At 41.8% G+C, this 18,857-nt stretch overlaps 1 protein-coding gene across 1 annotated transcript; it reads right to left on the reverse strand.

Moving 5' to 3' along the window:
* Positions 1–1,756: 1,756 nt before the first annotated feature.
* kpna1 (karyopherin alpha 1 (importin alpha 5)) lies at positions 1,757–17,729 on the reverse strand. Its single transcript, XM_086102062.1, has 14 exons — positions 17,645–17,729; positions 16,584–16,720; positions 16,395–16,511; positions 16,220–16,319; positions 11,595–11,689; positions 11,377–11,508; positions 11,203–11,291; positions 11,022–11,121; positions 7,870–8,033; positions 5,870–5,948; positions 5,649–5,774; positions 5,441–5,568; positions 4,368–4,543; positions 1,757–3,426 (listed from the first exon to the last, which is right to left on the reverse strand). Exons 2-14 carry the CDS (start codon positions 16,710–16,712, stop codon positions 3,239–3,241), a joined length of 1,623 nt encoding a protein of 540 aa, XP_085958188.1. The 5' UTR covers positions 16,713–16,720; positions 17,645–17,729; the 3' UTR covers positions 1,757–3,238.
* Positions 17,730–18,857: the final 1,128 nt, after the last annotated feature.

The following is an 18,857-nucleotide window of genomic DNA, read 5'->3' on the forward strand; positions in this document are numbered from 1 at the left end:
CATTTGGAATGGGAAGCGATACCTGTAGATGGCTGCGAGAACCTTATTTCAAGTCAAATTATTGCAGAAATGTGTTGTGCATATGTACTAAGTACATTAGTGACTAATTGGTTGAATAATTTTGGTAGTGACAAAATCATTTTGGTGTATAACAATAAAAAAATTGTAAATTAAGATGCATTTGCTCAGTCCTAAGATGATCTGATTCAAAACAGAATCCATCCATCCATCCATCTTCGGAACCGATTTATCCTCACAAGGGTCGCGGGGGGTGCTGGAGCCTATCCCAGCCGTCTTCGGGGAGTAAGCGGGGTAAACCCTGAACCGGTCGCCAGACAATGGCAGGGCACAGAGACAAAAGCACCATTCCCGCTCACACCTAGGGACAATTTAGAGTGTTCCATTAATGTGCCACGCATGTTTTCAGAAAATGTTGAGGAAACCCGTGTGGGCTCGGGGAGAAAATACAAATTTCACAAGAAGTCGGGACCCGGAATCAAATACTGCACCTCTGCATTGAGCCGGACGTGTTAATCAGCCGACCAGCGTGACACCCCATAAGCACAATGTATGGTATTCATTTTTTAAAAGATTTTTTTTTTTAAATCAGACAAAAAGGTCAACAACATGTCAAATTTCAGAGGCCTTTTATTTTGAAATGGAACATCAGATCTGAATGAGTCGTCCAGTTGAGGGATAACTAAAAGGTATTTTTTTAAGATTTTTTGAAAATCAGGCAAAAAGGTCAAGATGTCCGATTTTAGAGGACTTTTCTTTTGAAATGGAACATCAGACCTGAATGATACTAGTCTCGTTGATACCTAATGTGGCTGAGTATGTCCTAGACCTGGTCTGGTTGAGGGATCATTCAAATTTATTTATTTTAATCAAGCGAAAAGGTCAACATGGCAGATTTCAGAGGCCTTTTATTTTGAAATGGAACATCAAATCTGAATGACAGTCCTGTAATTGGATACCTTGTGTGCCCCAGTAGGTCCTAGACCTGGTCTGGTTGAGGGATTTTATTTACTTATTAATTTTTTTTAAATCAGGTGAAATTTTAGTTATTGATGTAGGGCAGGGGTGCCCAACCTTTTTTGACTGAAGATCAACTTTTCAAGCAACCGACCTCCCGCGATCGACCCGCTACTGCACGTGCACGCGCGCGCGCACAAACACACACACGCCATATTGAGTAACAGCCATAACGGCCCCAAACATGTACGAAACAGAAAAATAAAGTGGATGCAAGAGCTTGCGAGTTTGTAAAAATGATTCAGTGCCTACCTTAGTCGAGACCGGACGTGGTGTCATGAGACCCACTTTGGCAGCATCGTCAGTGCAACAACATCACTATCGTAGCTCACATTTTAAAACGCTTTTCTTGGCTCTCCCAAATTCACATTCTTTGCCAGTGCCATCGGTGAATTGTACATGAAACAAACTTGAGATTGAGAATAATAAAAATAAAAAAGATATAAGGCAACAGCTGTAATTACAAGCTGCAATTGAAGACTGCTGACCGCTCACAACCTCCGGTGATGCAGGTCACACGCCACCACGATTTGAGCAAATTTGGTACCTGTCTGAATGACTGTCTAAAGTGCCCGAAAAGGCAGTTGTTAGATTTCGATTGTTTATAGGTATCTTGGTTCATAGTACAAAAAAATGTCACAAGCAATTCATTAAAAGTAATTCTTTTCAAGGTCATCATGTGGATTTGCAGATCAAAATGACAGGCACTGCACTCAGTGGGTCACGAGATTCCTTTTTATGCAAAGGGCAAGAGAAGGGGGACAAGTCGCACAAACTCAACATGAGAGCGTTGATCATTCCATGTAGAGAAAGTTGCCTCTTACAGAGATTTCCCATGACGTCGCACATTTCTGGAAATGCCTGAGGCCGCCATGTTGGGGGTCAACGTACTGTCGTGTTCTGGTGCTCTGTGCATGTGTCAATCGAGAAATCTGCAGTGTGCAACAAAACAAGTCAAATTGTCAGCTCATCAAGACCTGAAGCAATTTTGAACCAGTGTGAAATGGAAGGGGAAAAAAACAACTAGTCATTGAAAAATAATCGTGGCTTTCACCCTGGCCAGATAATCATGAGTAAACATTTCATAACAAAGTTGGCAATCTAGAGGAAGAAAACGTTTCTGGGGTTTCCACAGGTGAACCTGTCGGAGGAGAACTATTGAGGCGCCAGTCAGGGTTGAAAGTGGTCGTAATCCTCTTCCTAATCTCAACCTCCAACTCGGTGGACAATCGAACACCGATCACGTGATCGAATTGTATCTATAAGCAAACATCCAGATAAACATTCCGGCGATCGGCCAGTATTTTTCATGTTTCCCATTGAAATGATCTGGATTGATGAAGATTTTACGGCACCACGTGAACCATGCTAAGATTCAGACCCTCCCCCCCAAACCCCCACCCGCCCAAAGATGATCCGCGAGTTAAATATTTGGCATAAAGAAGAAAACACTATGGCAGAACACAGCATGGGAAAGCCATGTCGTCAGCCAATTTTCAGTCCGACAGAAGTTAGCGTGCCAGTCCACGATATGCCAGAGTCCCTTTTTTTTTTTTGTTGTTGGAGTGGGGCGGGCGGGGCATGATTGGAAAGTACTCCTAGTCAGGGGATTCACCTTGTGATCAACCAGTTGAAGAGTCAAATTTGTTCACAACGAACAGGCGTCAGTCCTGAAAGCTAAAGTGCAGTGAAAATGAAATGATTGTGAGCACCAAAAAAAAAGTAAAAATCCCCACTGGAGAGTGTTCTAGGCTTTTTGTATGAGGGAAGACTGCATCGAATGAATGTTTCCATTCCACGGGAGTATAAGAGGCCGTCCAAACGAGGGTGATATGGAAGCTCCGCCCTCAGCAATGAAGTCAAATTCCTGATTTGTCCATCAATAGGCTGAAAGAAAAAGGGAAGAGGGGAGGAGGTGGGCGTCTTAAGTGCCTTTTCGTCAGTTGAGTCCAGGTCAAAATGTGGTCTCGTTGGTCAGTCTAGTGTCAAGGTGAGTTCGATGTCACTCACTCATTCAATCATTCATGTGCTCGCGCCGCTCAGTTGCCAAAGCAGCAGGATATATTTTGGGGATGACGAAAAGGGGCGAGCTTCACACAGGACAGCAGACCCACGCTCCAGTAATTGGACATAATCACAATCGAGAAGGAGGGAAGATGGATGGGTCGCTCTCGCCAGTCGTGGAGGACCGAGCGGGTAGACATTATAGCTGGAAGCCTTCCATGGGTGCCTCGCACTGCTGGAAGAGGAACTGCTGCTGCTGCAGGTCCACGGCGGGGACCAGCGAGGCATCTTCATCCTCGGCGTTGAAGTAGCGCTCGATCAGGTTGTAGGCTTTCTGGTAGATGTCCTGGTTCTCGTGGCCCTGCAGGAACTCCAGCTTGTCCAGACCTGAAGCACATCAAGCATAAGCGAAATGTGACAACTTTGCCCTTTTCGTGGATTTTTAAGGCTGCTGCACATTAAACGTCGAGACTGAACTGGACAATTGGTAACAAACTACAGTCTGTGTCTCACCTTCACACAATTGCCCCACCTAACATCCGGCTACAGCGGAAAAACTAACGCCTGGTTTTCATGTACATTGGCCTGGGAATCGCAAAAATTATTTTGAAAAGCCGCCAATTGTGTAGCCCTGGCATATGCTAGAATAACAAAAAAAAAAAACTGTTGATTAACAGTTTATTCAGCTCCATTAAAATGGCATAGCCAGACAAAGTATCTCACAAAAGTGAGGACATTTCTGCATGTTTGATTATCTTCTCATGGGACAACACGAAGGAAATGAACCTTTGACAAAATGAAAAGTGTGCAACTTGTATAACCGTGAATGTGGTGTTCCGTCAAAATAACTCCAACTACAGCTGTTAATAGCTTAACCCCTAGCAACAAAAGTGAGCCGACCCCCACCACGAGTCGGGATGACTATTTCAGAGAATTCCCCTCCTCCTGTTGATTTGTTTGTTTGTTTTTAATTACAGGACTGTAGTGACCGAATAGTAACCCGGCAGTATTGAGTTCTACAAGGTCGTGACATTTGAATGCACCCAGGGATAGAGGGTAGAGCGAGCTTGTATTTAGGAATGCGAAGATAAACGTGTGCATGGGCAGCAAAATGACAAAACAATTCTAAAAAGTGTCATCAAAAAGTTGACATTGCCTTGACTATCATGAACTGAACGTGCAACTAGAAAAATACCTGTCAACCCTTCTAGCCACCAGTCATGATCGCGATTTCTAAGAGACAGAACTGTCCACATAAAACTTTTTGATTTCAACCACGTTGTGACATATTCCTGGATAAGCCGTGGTGCATCAGCCACTGGACGTACCGTAAGCCTCCTCGATGAGTGCACAGTAGGGGTTGATGCCGCCCCCTCTCTTGGCCTCCAGATCGCCCAGCCGCAGGATGTTCTCGATGCCATTCAGGGCCACCTGCACTATTTTGGAGTCCATCAACGTGAGCAAATCACACAGGGGTTTTATGCACCCTAGGTCCACCAGATGTCTGCACCGGGTAGTAGATACACACAAGCAAATGAATGGTTAGGAGTAGCGCCAAGAAGCTCTGTGACACCATCCCAATATAACGGCAAGAGCATACTGAAGATTGCGTGGCACCATTTATGGGCTGCCGTTTTGGTGACTGCGCTTCAGAGGGATCGCCAGGCATGTTTGAGACTATAGACTTGGATGAACCGCAATCGTCCTCGTTTTCATACGATCAGCCAATAACGCGAGTTGCTCGTGCTGAACCAATCATGTGGCTTGAAAAGAAAGAACCATGCCAAGTGATGTTGACGCATGGAGCACATGAGTAGCCAGACGCAAGAGGTAGTGAAGTTTGGACTGCTGAAGTCATTGGAGCCGGCGCACTCAGCATTTTGTCCGCATGACTGACGCAACATTTGGGTCATGTGGACCAGTCAGCCATACGTCAGGCCATTTCTTGTGATGTGGTCACATGGTCATTCTGTTACGAGGGAGCGCTGCAGCAGCCCAGTGACGTACCTTTGGACGGTTCGGCCAAAACGCAATTTTTAAGCGCAATTTACATTAGACCTGGACAAGACCAATACAAGGCACTTTTAATACTGCAATATCTTGAATACAGTGACATCTCTAATAAGGGAAAAACTTGTGTGAAAGAGTCATTTCCCCGTCAGAAAGCTGTCTGATTTGGGACTCCTCACACTCACGTGCCACTGGATTAAAGACACTATTTCCCAAGCACAAACAGAGCCAAGCCACTACAAGAGGAAGGTCTACTATTTAAGGAAATGCCAACACGGAATTATTTTCATACCATAACCTAGAATCATTGGATAATGTATGTTTATAAACCCTTAACGTGGAAAGGCTACTGAGCGACAACAGCGGGGAAAATATCCGTGAGAAGTCCAACCTGATCTGCTCCGCGGAGCCCCCTGAGGTGGCGTTGGTAATCGCCCATGCCGCCTCCTTCCTTGTGCGGAACTCTGCCACTTGCAGGATGTTGATGAGAGGAGGCAGCAGATTAGCATCGATCACCATCTGCACTGGGACAGTATGAGTTGGTCAACAATGCACCAAGTGTGGGCTTTTTGGCCGTTATTTGACGGGAGGTCACGCACCTGTATTTGTGCTCGGTTCCCTGCTGTGATGTTAGAGATGGTCCAGCAAGCTTCCTTCTTGATGGACTCTTTGGGGCTGTTCAGGAGGTGGAGAAGGGACTGCAGGGCTGAACAGTTGAGGATGACCTAGAACAAAACATGCATCACATCATTCAAAGCGCTGTAGAACTTTGTGTGTGTGCGCGCATGTGTGTGCGTGAGATTCTGAATGTTGCAATTACCTGTGTCTGGAAATCATCACCAGTGACGATGTTACCAACAGCTCGTAGAGCGGGAGATACCACCTTGTAATCAGTGTGCCTGGAACAAAACACTGTTGTTCATATTATAGAAGACTTACAGTGCCATTAAAAAGTATTTGCTGCTTCCGAAAATGCATATTTTTGCACACTTTTGTTTAAAAATCACAAAACAAATGCGAAGATCAGACAAATATGCAACTAACCAGTAACAATTGCAAATAGCACAGCCACCTTACACCAGTTGCATATATATATATATATATATATATATATATAGATATGAGCATATATATATATATATATATATATATATATATATGCTCATATCTATATTTATATTGCACTTATATTGAACTGTGCACAGCTCTCTTTATCTACATTTATTTTTGTGCTTGCAAACGCTGTTTTTCTTCTTTCTACCCCCCAAATTTGCTGCTGTAGACTGTAAAGTTTCCCACTGTGGGACAAATAAAGGATATCTTAACTAAGTAAAATAAATAAAATGCAGTTCTAAAAATTTTCAAAGCTATCTAACACTGTGAAAAAGTACTTGCCCGACTTGATATATTGGTCGCCGTTAAATTCTAAAGAATTTGTTTCTTTCTCTCTTTTTTTTTTTCCAGCTCATCAGACTGCCATGACATGAAGTCTGTGGTGTGTGTGTGTGTGTGTGTGTGCGCGCGCGCATTTTTTGTGGGCTGGAAAGGGTTTATGTCATTTCAATTTAATTTATTCAAAATCGAGTGGTACCTCTACTTACGAATGCCGCTTCATACAAATTTTTCAAGTAATGAAATGCCTCAAGAGGAAAATATCAAGATACGAAAGGTAAAAATACAGTTTGGGCTGCTACTCGGAGCTCCAAGTTTCCTGAATGCAACATACTTCTCGCTGCTCTGCCATTGGCTATTACCTAGCATCTTCCTGGCATCCCATTGGCTAAGAGGGACATCTACCGTATGTGTGTCGATAGATAACTAGATATGTGTCAATGCAGCATCCTCATCATTCACTCCTCTGGCCATTAGGTGTTTCGATAGTTTTACGTAAATGTGAATCACCCAGAAAAAGTGTTGACCAGTCGGGTGATTGCTGACTATGCTGATGTTTGCCATGGATATTTTCAAAGGATTGTTTAAAGCCGACAAAAGCAAACGTCCTTGAATCAGTTCTTTACAAAATGCCATGCTTCTGAGAGAGAACATAAGATAAAGAGGGCAAAAAACGATGGGTGGGCAGTTAAAAGTTAAATGACCATTTTTATTCTTTATTCTTCGTTACAGTATGCACAACTCATTTATTGTGCAATAATTTAATTGTAACATGTATTGGTTACATATTTCGATGCATGTTTATGCTTTACAAAAAAGAGAGATTACATGGAAAACACTACTTTTTCTAGTTAAGATATTTCTTCTACAACCAATTGATTTCATAAGTCGAGGTATGACTGTACAAGCATTGCGAGCTTGGCCACGGAACTTACGTAACCAACAGTCAACACTTTGAACATTTGCCATTTGCTAAGTGCTAGCATGCTTGCGGTGATGAAGTGGCGAGTGGCGTTAATGTGTTGTGATCATCACCAACCCCAACCGACCCCAAAAACAGCAAGATGGTTCAATAAAGAACATTGCATCGTCTAAGAAAGCAAGCCATTTTCAACTTGAGACTGGTGAATAATTTGGAAAAAAATAATACACATATGTGGAGACCAACTTATCATATCGATTTATTTTTAAACATAAAATTGGCCGAACATGAGGTATCGCCCCAACGCCAGCGATAAACTGCTGGTTCGGGCAAGGCCACCACAGTTTAGCTTGTCGTGGCCCTCCCCAAGGGTTTAATGTGGAGCCCTGAGAAAAGTCTAAACAATTCTGATATTTTGGAAAAATTTCAAATGCAAAAATGCTGCCTAACACCCCCCCCCCCCCCCACACACACACACACACACATCCACACAAAGTGATGCTTACATCAACAGCTCCACCAGCCTGCGACAAACCCCCGAGTCGATGACAGCCTGGATTTTGTCATTGGGCCCGTCCGACAGGTACGAAAGAGCCCAGCAAGCATCGGCCATGATGTCAGTGTCATTGACGAAGAGCAGCCAAGAAAGCACGCTGAGACATGGGGACACCTGTGACAATAACACAATTACGATGAACACAATGTCTTACCATTTTCATTCTTCCATGTATCATTACAGTTAAGTGTAGTGGAATCGCGATTTTCTTGAATAATTCATTCCACAAGATATAACAAAAAAAATACAAAAACCAACAATAATGTAAACCCAAATGATCTGATCTAAACACCCAAAAATGTTGGCCCAAAGGGAATATATATATATATATATATATATTTTTTTAATACACCCATTTGACCTGTGCACGACACGATAAGACACTATTGGGCCAAAGAAAGTGTGGTAGAACTTTTATGATACTATGTTTTATTTTGAAAGCACGACTTTTGACAGGATGTCACACCAATGTATGTTGCCAAGCAGAATGTGAGTGTTAATAATGAGAAAAGCTTGCACTGTCTAATAGGCTCTGCAGTATGTTCAAGCTTTTTTTATTTTTATTTTTTTACATACACAACTTACAAAATACTTTGGCAATGCTTCTTTTGGGGGGGAAGAGGTGTAAAGTTACAAAATCACACTATTTTTAATTAAAAAATAGAAACAACCTTAATGTTACCCCAAAAGATGATTTAGGAAAGAGTTGTTTCAATATAAAACTCTTATTAACGAAGAATGGAAAGTTTAAGGTTACAAGATAGTAATTAGTAAGATGCTATACACTTCAATAAAAATGTTACATTTTGTACAAAAAAAAAGGGGGAATTTTAAAAGACATCACACGACTTTTGATTTGAAAAATACCATACCGTAAAAATTGTATACCGTATTTGGCCGTCTTTAAGTCGCAGTTTATTTCATAGTTTGGCCGGGGGTGAGACTGGAGCGACTCGTGTGAAATTGTTAATACCTTCTGATGTCATTTCACACGTTATTTTCACACTAAACCGCAAGAGGGCGCTCTAAACCTGTGTTGAGACGATAACTGACGCAAGCGACGTAGAAGGGGAAGTGCAGCATCTTCTACCTCCGAAGTTCTTTAAAGGTGACACAGAGGATGAAGATTTCATTTGATTTAGTGTTTTAGAGTGACATTGATGGTTTGGTAAACGTTTAAGCATGTTCTTTATTCTATAGTTATCAGATTAACATGTTACGTGAACATAACAGGCATGTTCTCAGTTCCTTGTTTATGCGTCATGTAACGTTAGCATATCGAACACTTACTCAGCCTGATGTTCTCCATTTTTATTATTTCTTGCCTTTCAAGATGACATGTCTGTTCTTGGTGTTGGACTTTATCAAATAAATTTCCCCCCAAATGCGATTTATATTCCAGTGCAATTTATGGGTGGGGTGGGGGGGGGGGGGGTGGTTCTTGTTTTTTATGCATTTTATGCGTGGTGTGACTGTAGCGAAGCCACTTGAGCGAAGCACGACTCAGCAGTCAATAATCCACTGCTCTATGTTGTGTGTGCGTCAGCGCGGACATGTACGCGTGCGCGCGTCTTTTGACTCAACCAATCAGCACTGACTCAACGGACTTTACACATCAAAGAGCTTTGATCTACCACACAAGCTAATATAGCCTAACCACAACAACAGCGAAGCTAGTTAGTTGAGACGACACCAAGCTCGAGGTCGAACGGACACGCTCTCTCTCCAGTCATCTGTATGTTTCTCTTTTCTTTCTCTATCCAAATATATATATATTTCTACAAACAATAGCTGTCCTGTCCACGTCTTTTTTCGTCCCACTGGGGTTTAGCCATTATATTTATAAAGAGACCTAAAATCTCTTTACGACTTCCACACAGGTTAGACTGATTGTCCGAAAAATATTGAAATCCCCCCCGGCCGCATTTGTGGATGTCCATGTTTTTAATGCTCCCATAACACAGTCTCACTAATCACTATAAAAATATTGAAAGTTGCCCTCTTTTTTACCGTTTTAACCAATCTTGGCTGTTTAAAAAGTTGCTCTCTCTTTTTCACTGTTTGGCTCAACTTGTAAGTCTCCTGCTTTGAAGGGAGTGCTCGGAGGATGTGCAGAGAGAAAAAATTTCCTTTGGATTGATTTAATTCGAACATAGAGTGTACTTCAGTTGCACATGATTTAACTGTGTTATCTAACATGTTAGACATTAGATTATTTATATAACAGGCTGTAGACATAGAAAATATATGAGGGTGGAACAAATTGTTTTGCATTTTATTGTTGAGCTGCCGTCAAGGGGTTGTAATGAGTTAAGTGCTGCAATGTACCAGCTTGCAAACGCGCCACTTGTTCATGAAGTCACGTCACAACCACAGTAGTGAATTCCCAGGCTAAACGAACCAGCACATTTGCATGAGTCTGGTTTGTTAAAGGTGATCAGTAGGAACAACAACCTTGTCAGGCTGTCAACATCAAAGTATGCAGTCGAATAAACTGCCTTTGAAAAATAATCAGACATCTCTCAGTACCAGCGTAATTACCGGTAAGCCTTTTTTTTAGCACACTGCATCAGCGATTGAAATTTATTCCAGGACATGGTTGTTTTGTTCGTCTGTAGCAAGTAGCAACGTGCCCAAAATGTGGTATTGAAGAGGAAACACTTAACGTCCTTGTGGGAGTGTGTTCTGCCTACAAGGACATTCGGAAATGAGACCTGGGGAATAAATTTCTCACAATCGGGCCAGTTGGTGAGAAAATTAGTATTAAAACTCTGGCCACATACCTGACGCGGGCTGAAAGGTTTGCCTCGTACGAACGGAGATTATAATGCAGTGTTCTGTCGCAATGTGCCTACTAACGGCCTAAACGGAGAGACAGATTGATATGAATATATATTTTTAATTTTAATTTAAAAAATGGTAAGAAGTATCACACGATTTAAACAAAAAGTAATATGATGACTGTTGTCTCCTTCAATTAAATCTATCAGTTTCAAAAATCAGTGATTGACATTCGGTGTTTAAGTGTTCAGCACTTGTTGAGCGATTTTGATAAAAAAACGTTTGGACACCCCTGGTATGATGTTTGTGGAGGTGTTTCACCTTTGTAAAGTCAGGAGGAGGATTCTTCCCCCTGCACAGGTTTGAGAGCGCCCACACTGCATTCCTCATCATTGTTAGCCGAGTCTGTTTTGCCAGTAACCTGCAAGATGGATTAATAGGCGTTATACGGTCATAGGATCTATGTGAGAAAGCAAAAGCGATACCGTTAGTCGCTACTCACTGCAGCAATGAAGGCAGAATGTTGCAATCAACAACAAAGTCTCTGCATTCTGTGCTGTCTCCCGCGATATTGCCCAGTGCCCACACAGCCTGCAAAAAGCACACCGAGGTCACTTTTATACGTCAACAAAAAAATGGATTAAAAGTGGTGTTGGCAAAAGTGCTTCCCCCACACCTGCTCTTGTACGTCTTCAAAATCTGAGCTGAGCATCTCGATGAAAATGGGAACAGCACCAGCTTGGATTACCACCCGCGTCTGATGGGAAGTGCCCGATGCGATGTTGGTGAGCACCCACGCAGCCTCGAACTATGACGACAAGGTGAGGGTTGGGGTGGGTGATCAACAGAGCAAAACAAAACAGAGGAGCTGGCATCCGTCACGTGATACTGTACCTGCAATGTGCAGTTTTCTCGCCTCTTCAGGAACTCCACAAAGCGTTCCACCACCCCCAGCGTGGCAATGACTTCGTCAATGGGCGGGTTGGGCTCTGTGGACGACAGGGCGGCAATGAACTGATTCACTGCCATGATTGACGCCTGTTGCTATTAACTGGAATCGGGACGTTCACTGCCATGGACGTTGAGGCAGGCCCCTTGGATTTTTAACTGTTTATAGTTTACATACTCTGGCAAGAGATTGCGATGTAAAAAAATATCGAAGAAAACATGGCTGATGTGGCAATTTATTTATTGATAATTAGTTGAAGTTAAGATGACCGCGGCATTGTGCAACACACAATATAATCTAACAAGATTATATATTGTGCATGATAACCCGATTTAACACCCCAGGATAAAGACGTGGTGTACAAGTGAAGGAGTTCGCTTTTCTTTGACGTGCCAACATCACCGTTAGCCATGTCAGACCCACGGCATCGCACTGAAGTCACTGTGAGGCAAGTAAAAGGTAAATGAAATACGTCAAAAAACGAGTCCGCTAAAAAGATAAAGTAGTGCTGAAATGGTTGGTGACCGCTAGTGCATGCAGTGCAACAGAAAATTAGTTCACTATGGTGCTTTGGGCTAGCATCTAATGCAAATAAGCATTGAAAAAGGCACGAGTGGAAGAGCAAATTTTGACATTACACTAAATTACAATGTACAAAAAAAAAAAAAATCCAAATAGGTTTAAAAAAAATCAATAATTAATATTAGTGACTGTTATGAATTACTTACTTTATGAAACATTTTTCAGCCATATCGCCCAACCTTAAGCACATTATGTTTAAAAAGCCTTTTATTTATTTTAATCCTTATATTGACCAGTTTATTTGACTTTTGCAGAGTTGTATTGACTTCTTATTAAACATCAAGTATTACGCAATAGAATAAAATCACCTAAATTCAGCCTTTTTTTCTCCGGGTCCTTACTTTCAATTGTAAAAAAAAGAAAATATATATATATATATATATATATATATATACAGTATATATATATATATATATATTAAACATAATCGATGGCCCTCTATGAAATGGTTGTGTTGTATTCTTCAGTCATTTCACACACCCCGAGAAGAGAATAACAGCTCAGTGAATAATCAAAAACCAACTGATTTTCATTTTGTCGAGATACATTTTTTACTTGAACTTAAATTGTGTATAGTGGTACACTTTACATTCTTCTCAAGAAACACGAGCGAAGTGAGTATGGGACAACGTATTGTCAGAATCAGCAAAAGTGATTCTGCTGCTTTAACAGTGCATTTGCGCCTGGTTTGTTTAAATTTAAAAAAAAAAAAGATGACTAAGAACCACAACTTTGCCCAAGTGTTAGCAAAAGGGAAGAGTAATTTTTGCCTTTTAAACTCCCCTTGAAAAGTAATTCAACGGCTCTTGCCAAGGAGTGCCTGCTTAGCTTGAGGACTTGCACACTGCAAGAATCAAAACAAGGGCACGGAAAATCCTCCTGGATCCCCCGCACCCTGCCCACCACCTTTTCCAGCTACTCCCCTCAGGCAGGCGCGACAGATCCATGCGCACCAAATCCAGCAGACACTTAAACAGCTTCTTCCCTCTAGCCATTAACTCCCTAAACAGTCACTGACGTCGTCACTCTTCTTGTACAACAAATACTGCTACTGGTCACTCTAAAACGGTTCAATGATTTTCTGCACCAACTGTACAAACTGTCATCGTATTGTATTCTACCACTGATCACTTTAGCTCTGCTTGATACTTTGCACATTGTCTCACAGTCGTCACTGGGTGGTACGACCGCACGACGGTTCACTTGCATTACGAAATGTCCTTACATACCTATTTGTCACATCCTTGTTTATGATGACACTAATGCAGCGTGTTATACCTAAGACAAATTCCTTGTGTGTTCTACATACTTGGCCAATAAAGATGATTCTGATTCTACTGGACACTAATGCTGGCAACGGGCGCTTAATTAGCAATTGAACATGATTTCAGGCGGGCGGTGTGTTGGTATTTGCGGCTAAATCTTGCGACTTGAACTGGCTCCAATTAGGTGGGGGAGACGAGTGAAGACAGCAACCACGCGGGCGGGAACAACTTTTAAAATAAAAGCATGCTAACGTATTGGTGTTGAAGGTTTCTTTCGTGAAGTAAGGTTAATTCTGAAGTTGGCCTTCTCACCGCCTGTTAGCATCATGCGCAGCATTAAACAGGTGTTGCTTGGGCTAGCTTGACTCTCTTCCAGAAAAAAAAAGTCCTCAAAACATTTTTTTTGGTTTTAGTTTTTGAACTGAGGTACTCAAATTACTCGAGGATACGTTTCACTTTGGGCTGAAATGGTAAATTGCGATTTGACAAAGCGCCATTTTGTCATCGGTAAGGCTGGAGTTTAAATGGTCATTACTTTATTGACAGCGGAGCGCAGGGGAAGAACGCTAAACTCACGCTGCCCCGCTAGCCTTCACCCGTGCTGACTTTTAGCTTTCAAACATGCTTGATCCTTGTCACTTCACATGATTAATAAAACTTCCCGTGTGTGTGTGTGTGTGTGTGTTAAAAAAAAAAGTATTGTATATTTTGTGATGTTTTGGCTGCCATGGTAGGTCGGAGCACAGAGGCATCTTTCTGATCCCTGTCAGATGTGTGCTCCTGTTCTAAGGGCTGAGTTTGATTTACGTGTCGCCGAAGTTTGAGTGCGCGCACGCAGGCACAGACACAATAGTGTGCAGATACTTGAGCCTTGACAAATAAAATGCATCTGTGCAAAGTTATCAAGCTTACAAATAGTAAGAGGATGTATTCTTAGATATACTTCGAACCAAAATACTGCCAAAAAGGTGTTTAATGATGAGACACCGCCGAGCGGAAATGTCCGCTGGTGCTTAAACGTTATTGATATTGAAAGAAATTATGTCATAAATAGGCATTGTCTTACTTTTCCGACCGGTTGGTATGTGTGTTATCTTTCTAACTGGAGATCGAGTAAACTTTAATTATATGTATAAATGTTTGTATTATATGTATAAACATGTGTTATGTATTTATCCATCTGTATCAATTGAGTGGGTGATCAATAAGCACAATCCATGTTGACATATGTTTCATAAAATGACATGACGTGTACGGAGGGGTAATAATCTAAAATTTAGTTTGTCTCTCCACAGTACAGTATATAACGTATTTTATAAATCGCACCAGCCATAAAATGCATAGTAAAAAAGAAAAGAATAGAAGTCACACTGGCATATAAATCACATTTTGGGGGGAAATTTATCTGATAAAATCCAACACCCAAGAACATCCAAAAACATGCATGGTAGGTTGATTGAACACATTAAATTGTCCATAGGTGTGATTGAGAATGTGAATAGCTGTCCATGAGTGCCCTGCGATTGGCTGGCAACCAGTAAACCAGAAAAGGCTCCAGCACACCAGCAACCTTTGTGAGTATAAAGTGGTTCAGATAATGGATGGATGTCTCTTTTTATTTCCACATAGCTAAAGAGATACCACGACAAATATTTAATATTTCAATATTTAATAAATCAGACACTGATGGCACGGCACTCAAATGTTTTCAGGGTTTTTTTGGGGGGGGTTTTCGTTTTTTTTCCCCATGCAAAAATGTTTTGTGCTGTTTCGGGCAAGTATTAGCCGAAAAAAAAAATCGTTCATCAGGTGTACATCATTGAAAAAAAATTGAGGACAAGTGCCCGAAGTGAGATTACGCCAAGGGTGCCCAACATTTTTTGACCTAAGATCTGCTAAGAACGCTAACAACTTCCGGTGATGCAGGTCACGCGCCACCATTGCTTAAAGGTGACCTGCTTTATTTTGTTTTTCAAATACTTTTTGTGTCAGTGAGACTGATAGAATGATTTGGGTAAAGTGTGCATTAACACCCAAAAATATATTAACATGCACAGAGACGTAAATAAATAAATAAAATATAAATTAAAAAAAAAAATTCCCCCCTCTACCGCCCTCGCGTGGATGAGTCCAGGTTGATCACGATCGATATATTGGGCACCCCTGGATTACGCATATTGTCCCTTGGGGCAACATGGATTTTATTTGTTGTAAGGTTTTGAAAGCCTTTCAGATTGCCATTGCTGTGTGTGACCCCAACAAGTTTTGCAAATGCAGTTTCGTGTTTTGCATGTTTTAATCCTATCGTCACTGGAGTAACGTCAGATGTCCATATGTACAGTACAGCCGTGCCATATTTACATGCTACATCATGCAGTAGAGGCTTGACGGTTGATGCTATGAAAGTGACAGTAATGAGACCAATGCTGATGTATTTGAGATGTCTCTTGTGTGTTTCATTTTCTCCCCCCATTTTTGAAGTGCACATGGTGTACAATGAACTACTTTGCATTGCAGTGTAGCAAGCCAACATGTCACAGCAATGCATATTCAGTAAATTACTGCCAAAATTATTGTTTTTTTCATTTGACTGTTTGATATTTCTTGCCTGAAAGTGATGATATTACAAATTGTGATAAGACTTTGGTGCGTTTAGACTTGTGCACAGATTTGGGTTATGCTGTCTGTATTCGACACCAAAGCGCGACAGTACAGCCCATTACCTTTTGAAAGGAGTTTCCGAAATCGCTGGGTACCGATGAGTTGCTGCTCAGGGGTAGTAGAGAAGATCATTTGAGTCATATCCTCAGAGATAACGCCACCCTGCACATAAAATAAGTTGTGTTAACCACCTGCCTGAATTAATGCAGGGCACCATGTCCTTTTAATACCCCTTACCATGAGCAGGTCCACATTGTTAGCCTGGGACTCCAGGTAGCCACTGTCAACCATTCCATCGTCGTCCAGCGCACTGCCGTCATCTTCCACCGTTGCGACATTTCTCCTTTTGAACAGCTGAAAAAAATAAAGTTAGTGAATAAATGAATTTGCTCTGTTGTGTAAATTGTTGATTTTTTTTTCTTTCACCTGTTCATCCTTCTTTTGCTTACGGAGCTGCAAGCCCTCCTCTTCCCGTCGTCTCCTCATTTCATCTGTGTTAAGCGACTTGTTCTTGTAGCTCTTCAGTCGGGCATTGTTGTCCTTACTCTGACTCATTGTGCCACCTGAGAAAACACACGACGACACTTAACTTTTATGCAACTTTTGACAGAACTGGACCATTGGTTGTGTAATGATGATGGCAGAATTGACGACAGTGTGCTCATTTTACAGCATGGATGGGAACACCATTTCCATATCTCCATGCCCTCCCAGCACATGAACGTTCGGTGCACACACACCCTGAAAATCTGAACCAATTTGAGTACTTTTCCTCCCTTATGATCAAATCAGCAAAGGCCCGATACTTGAATGTCTGTAAAAGATTATCCTGGGATATTCCCCTATTGTGGAGAGAAAGTGTACGTGGGCAGGACCCTACCACGGACTCAGAGATTGTGATCATGCTCAAGTTAATGCTCATTATCTACAATTATGGGCTCAAGTTTAAGTCTTGTTTTTTTTTTTTTTTGTTTTTTAATCAACACCGTGTGCAATCTGATTAGTTTTTAGGGTTGCATCGAATGCTGGCCGTATGTTCCCTGTTTCTACGTTTAGCATACGGGGTACTCTCGTGTGTTCAAGTCACATTTTTATTCATAAAAACTACGAGTCTTCAACCATGAATGCAATGTCAATTGAACAAATGGGAAAGCAGGAGAGGGTATTTCCGACTAGCATTAACTGCGCTGACCACTGCGACACGGTAAAAAAAAATCAGAATGACTATAACATTTGATGAGACGTTGAATCCAATGTATTCACAACTCACTAAACAACTTTGAGACCCTCGAACAGTACCGACAAACGAAGCCAAGCTATGTTAGCTCATGCTAGTTCGCCAATTCAAAAATGCAACGTTCGCTCGAGGGGGAAGGCAATTTTCCCGCAACTTTGGGAAACGCCGACGACTCCTTACACAGTACTTCCGAATAGGTCACCTTAACGCTTTTAAAAGCTCAAGTAGCTGGAAATGTACAAAAACCGACCTGTCAAATTGGGTTGTTAATCCCCTTATTCGTGAGGCCTTCTCGAGCTGTCGCCGGTATTGAACAGCGCATGCGCCAATCTCTCCCTCCTTCACCAGCTGTTTACAACTCCGCCCTGTCGATGGCGCATTACAGTTTTTTCTGCTTCTCTTGCCGATTAATAATAATAATAAAAATAATGGATAACATTTACATAGCGCTCGAAAATACACTTATACAATACATTAATAATCAATAAACGTGTCTACTCTTATTTCCCCATAGAAATGAATGGAAATGCTATTAATTCGTTGAAGCCAACCCAAACATTGTGTAACATGCTTTCTCAGACGAAACTTTGTAAACATGTAATGACAAATTAAAGTAGAACAGTTTTACTAGCCTTTTTTCCATCAATACACATCAAGCACAGCGCCAGGATTTCTTTCCTCTCCCGGGGCCAACATGCCTTGAGGGGCTGAGAAAAGAATCGCTTTTCATGACTTCACTTACTTGAGAGTTGCTCTCGTTTTTTAAAGAAAAGTACAATACACAGTAGTGGTGCACGATAGCGATGTTTATTTAACGAATAAAGGACTGAATTTGCCTGAAGGAAGAGATTTGAAATCTACCACTCAACTGCGGTAATTGATAATGTTTTCGTATCCCTTTCCATGCCTACTGTTCAATGTGACAGAAATGGCTATATTGAATGCTCGCATCACATCGGCATTTTCATTCATCCATCGATCCATCCAGCCATCCATTTTCTAGCGCTTATAGGGTCGCAACGGCAACAGCTTGAGCAGGGAATCCCAGACTACCCTCTCCCTAGCCACTTCTTCCAGCTCTTCAGTTTAATGGTGCACTGTTTCCAGAGGCGTGCGGTCAGGGGAGGCAGGTGAGGCAGAGCCTCACCTCTGAATGCCCATTGCATTGCGCAATCATTACAAACTGGGTTGATACATGCAACTGGCCCGTGCTGCTTGCCGTATATCTGCATGTCGCAAATATAATGTTTAGCCAATTGAATAAGATACCCTTTTTTGCTTTATATATTTGTAAATCTGACACTAAAGGAGTCAGTGCCTCACCAACCATGCACCTCACCGCACGCCACTGACTGTTTCCCCTCCTGAGACATCGGATGGTGGACCAGAATGTCCTTGAAGCCGTCCGGAAGTCGGCTTCCATGGCCTCCCCAAACTCTTCTCATGCCCGAGTTTTTGCCTCG

Source organism: Hippocampus guttulatus, chromosome 21 (assembly GCF_054856545.1).
Source record: "Hippocampus guttulatus isolate MCC_2025c chromosome 21, RoL_Hgut_1.0, whole genome shotgun sequence".
In the NCBI taxonomy this organism is placed as follows: domain Eukaryota; kingdom Metazoa; phylum Chordata; class Actinopteri; order Syngnathiformes; family Syngnathidae; genus Hippocampus; species Hippocampus guttulatus.

Excerpts from the sequence above, each read along its gene's own strand:
- kpna1 (XM_086102062.1), bottom strand. The coding sequence starts at position 16,712 with ATGAGTCAGAGTAAGGACAACAATGCCCGACTGAAGAGCTACAAGAAC. Across the intron at positions 5,775-5,869 it reads GTGATGATTTCCAGACACAG|GTCATCCTCAACTGTTCAGC; the intron begins GTAATTGCAACA and ends GTTTTGTTCTAG. Across the intron at positions 3,427-4,367 it reads ACTCATCGAGGAGGCTTACG|GTCTGGACAAGCTGGAGTTC; the intron begins GTACGTCCAGTG and ends GATGTGCTTCAG.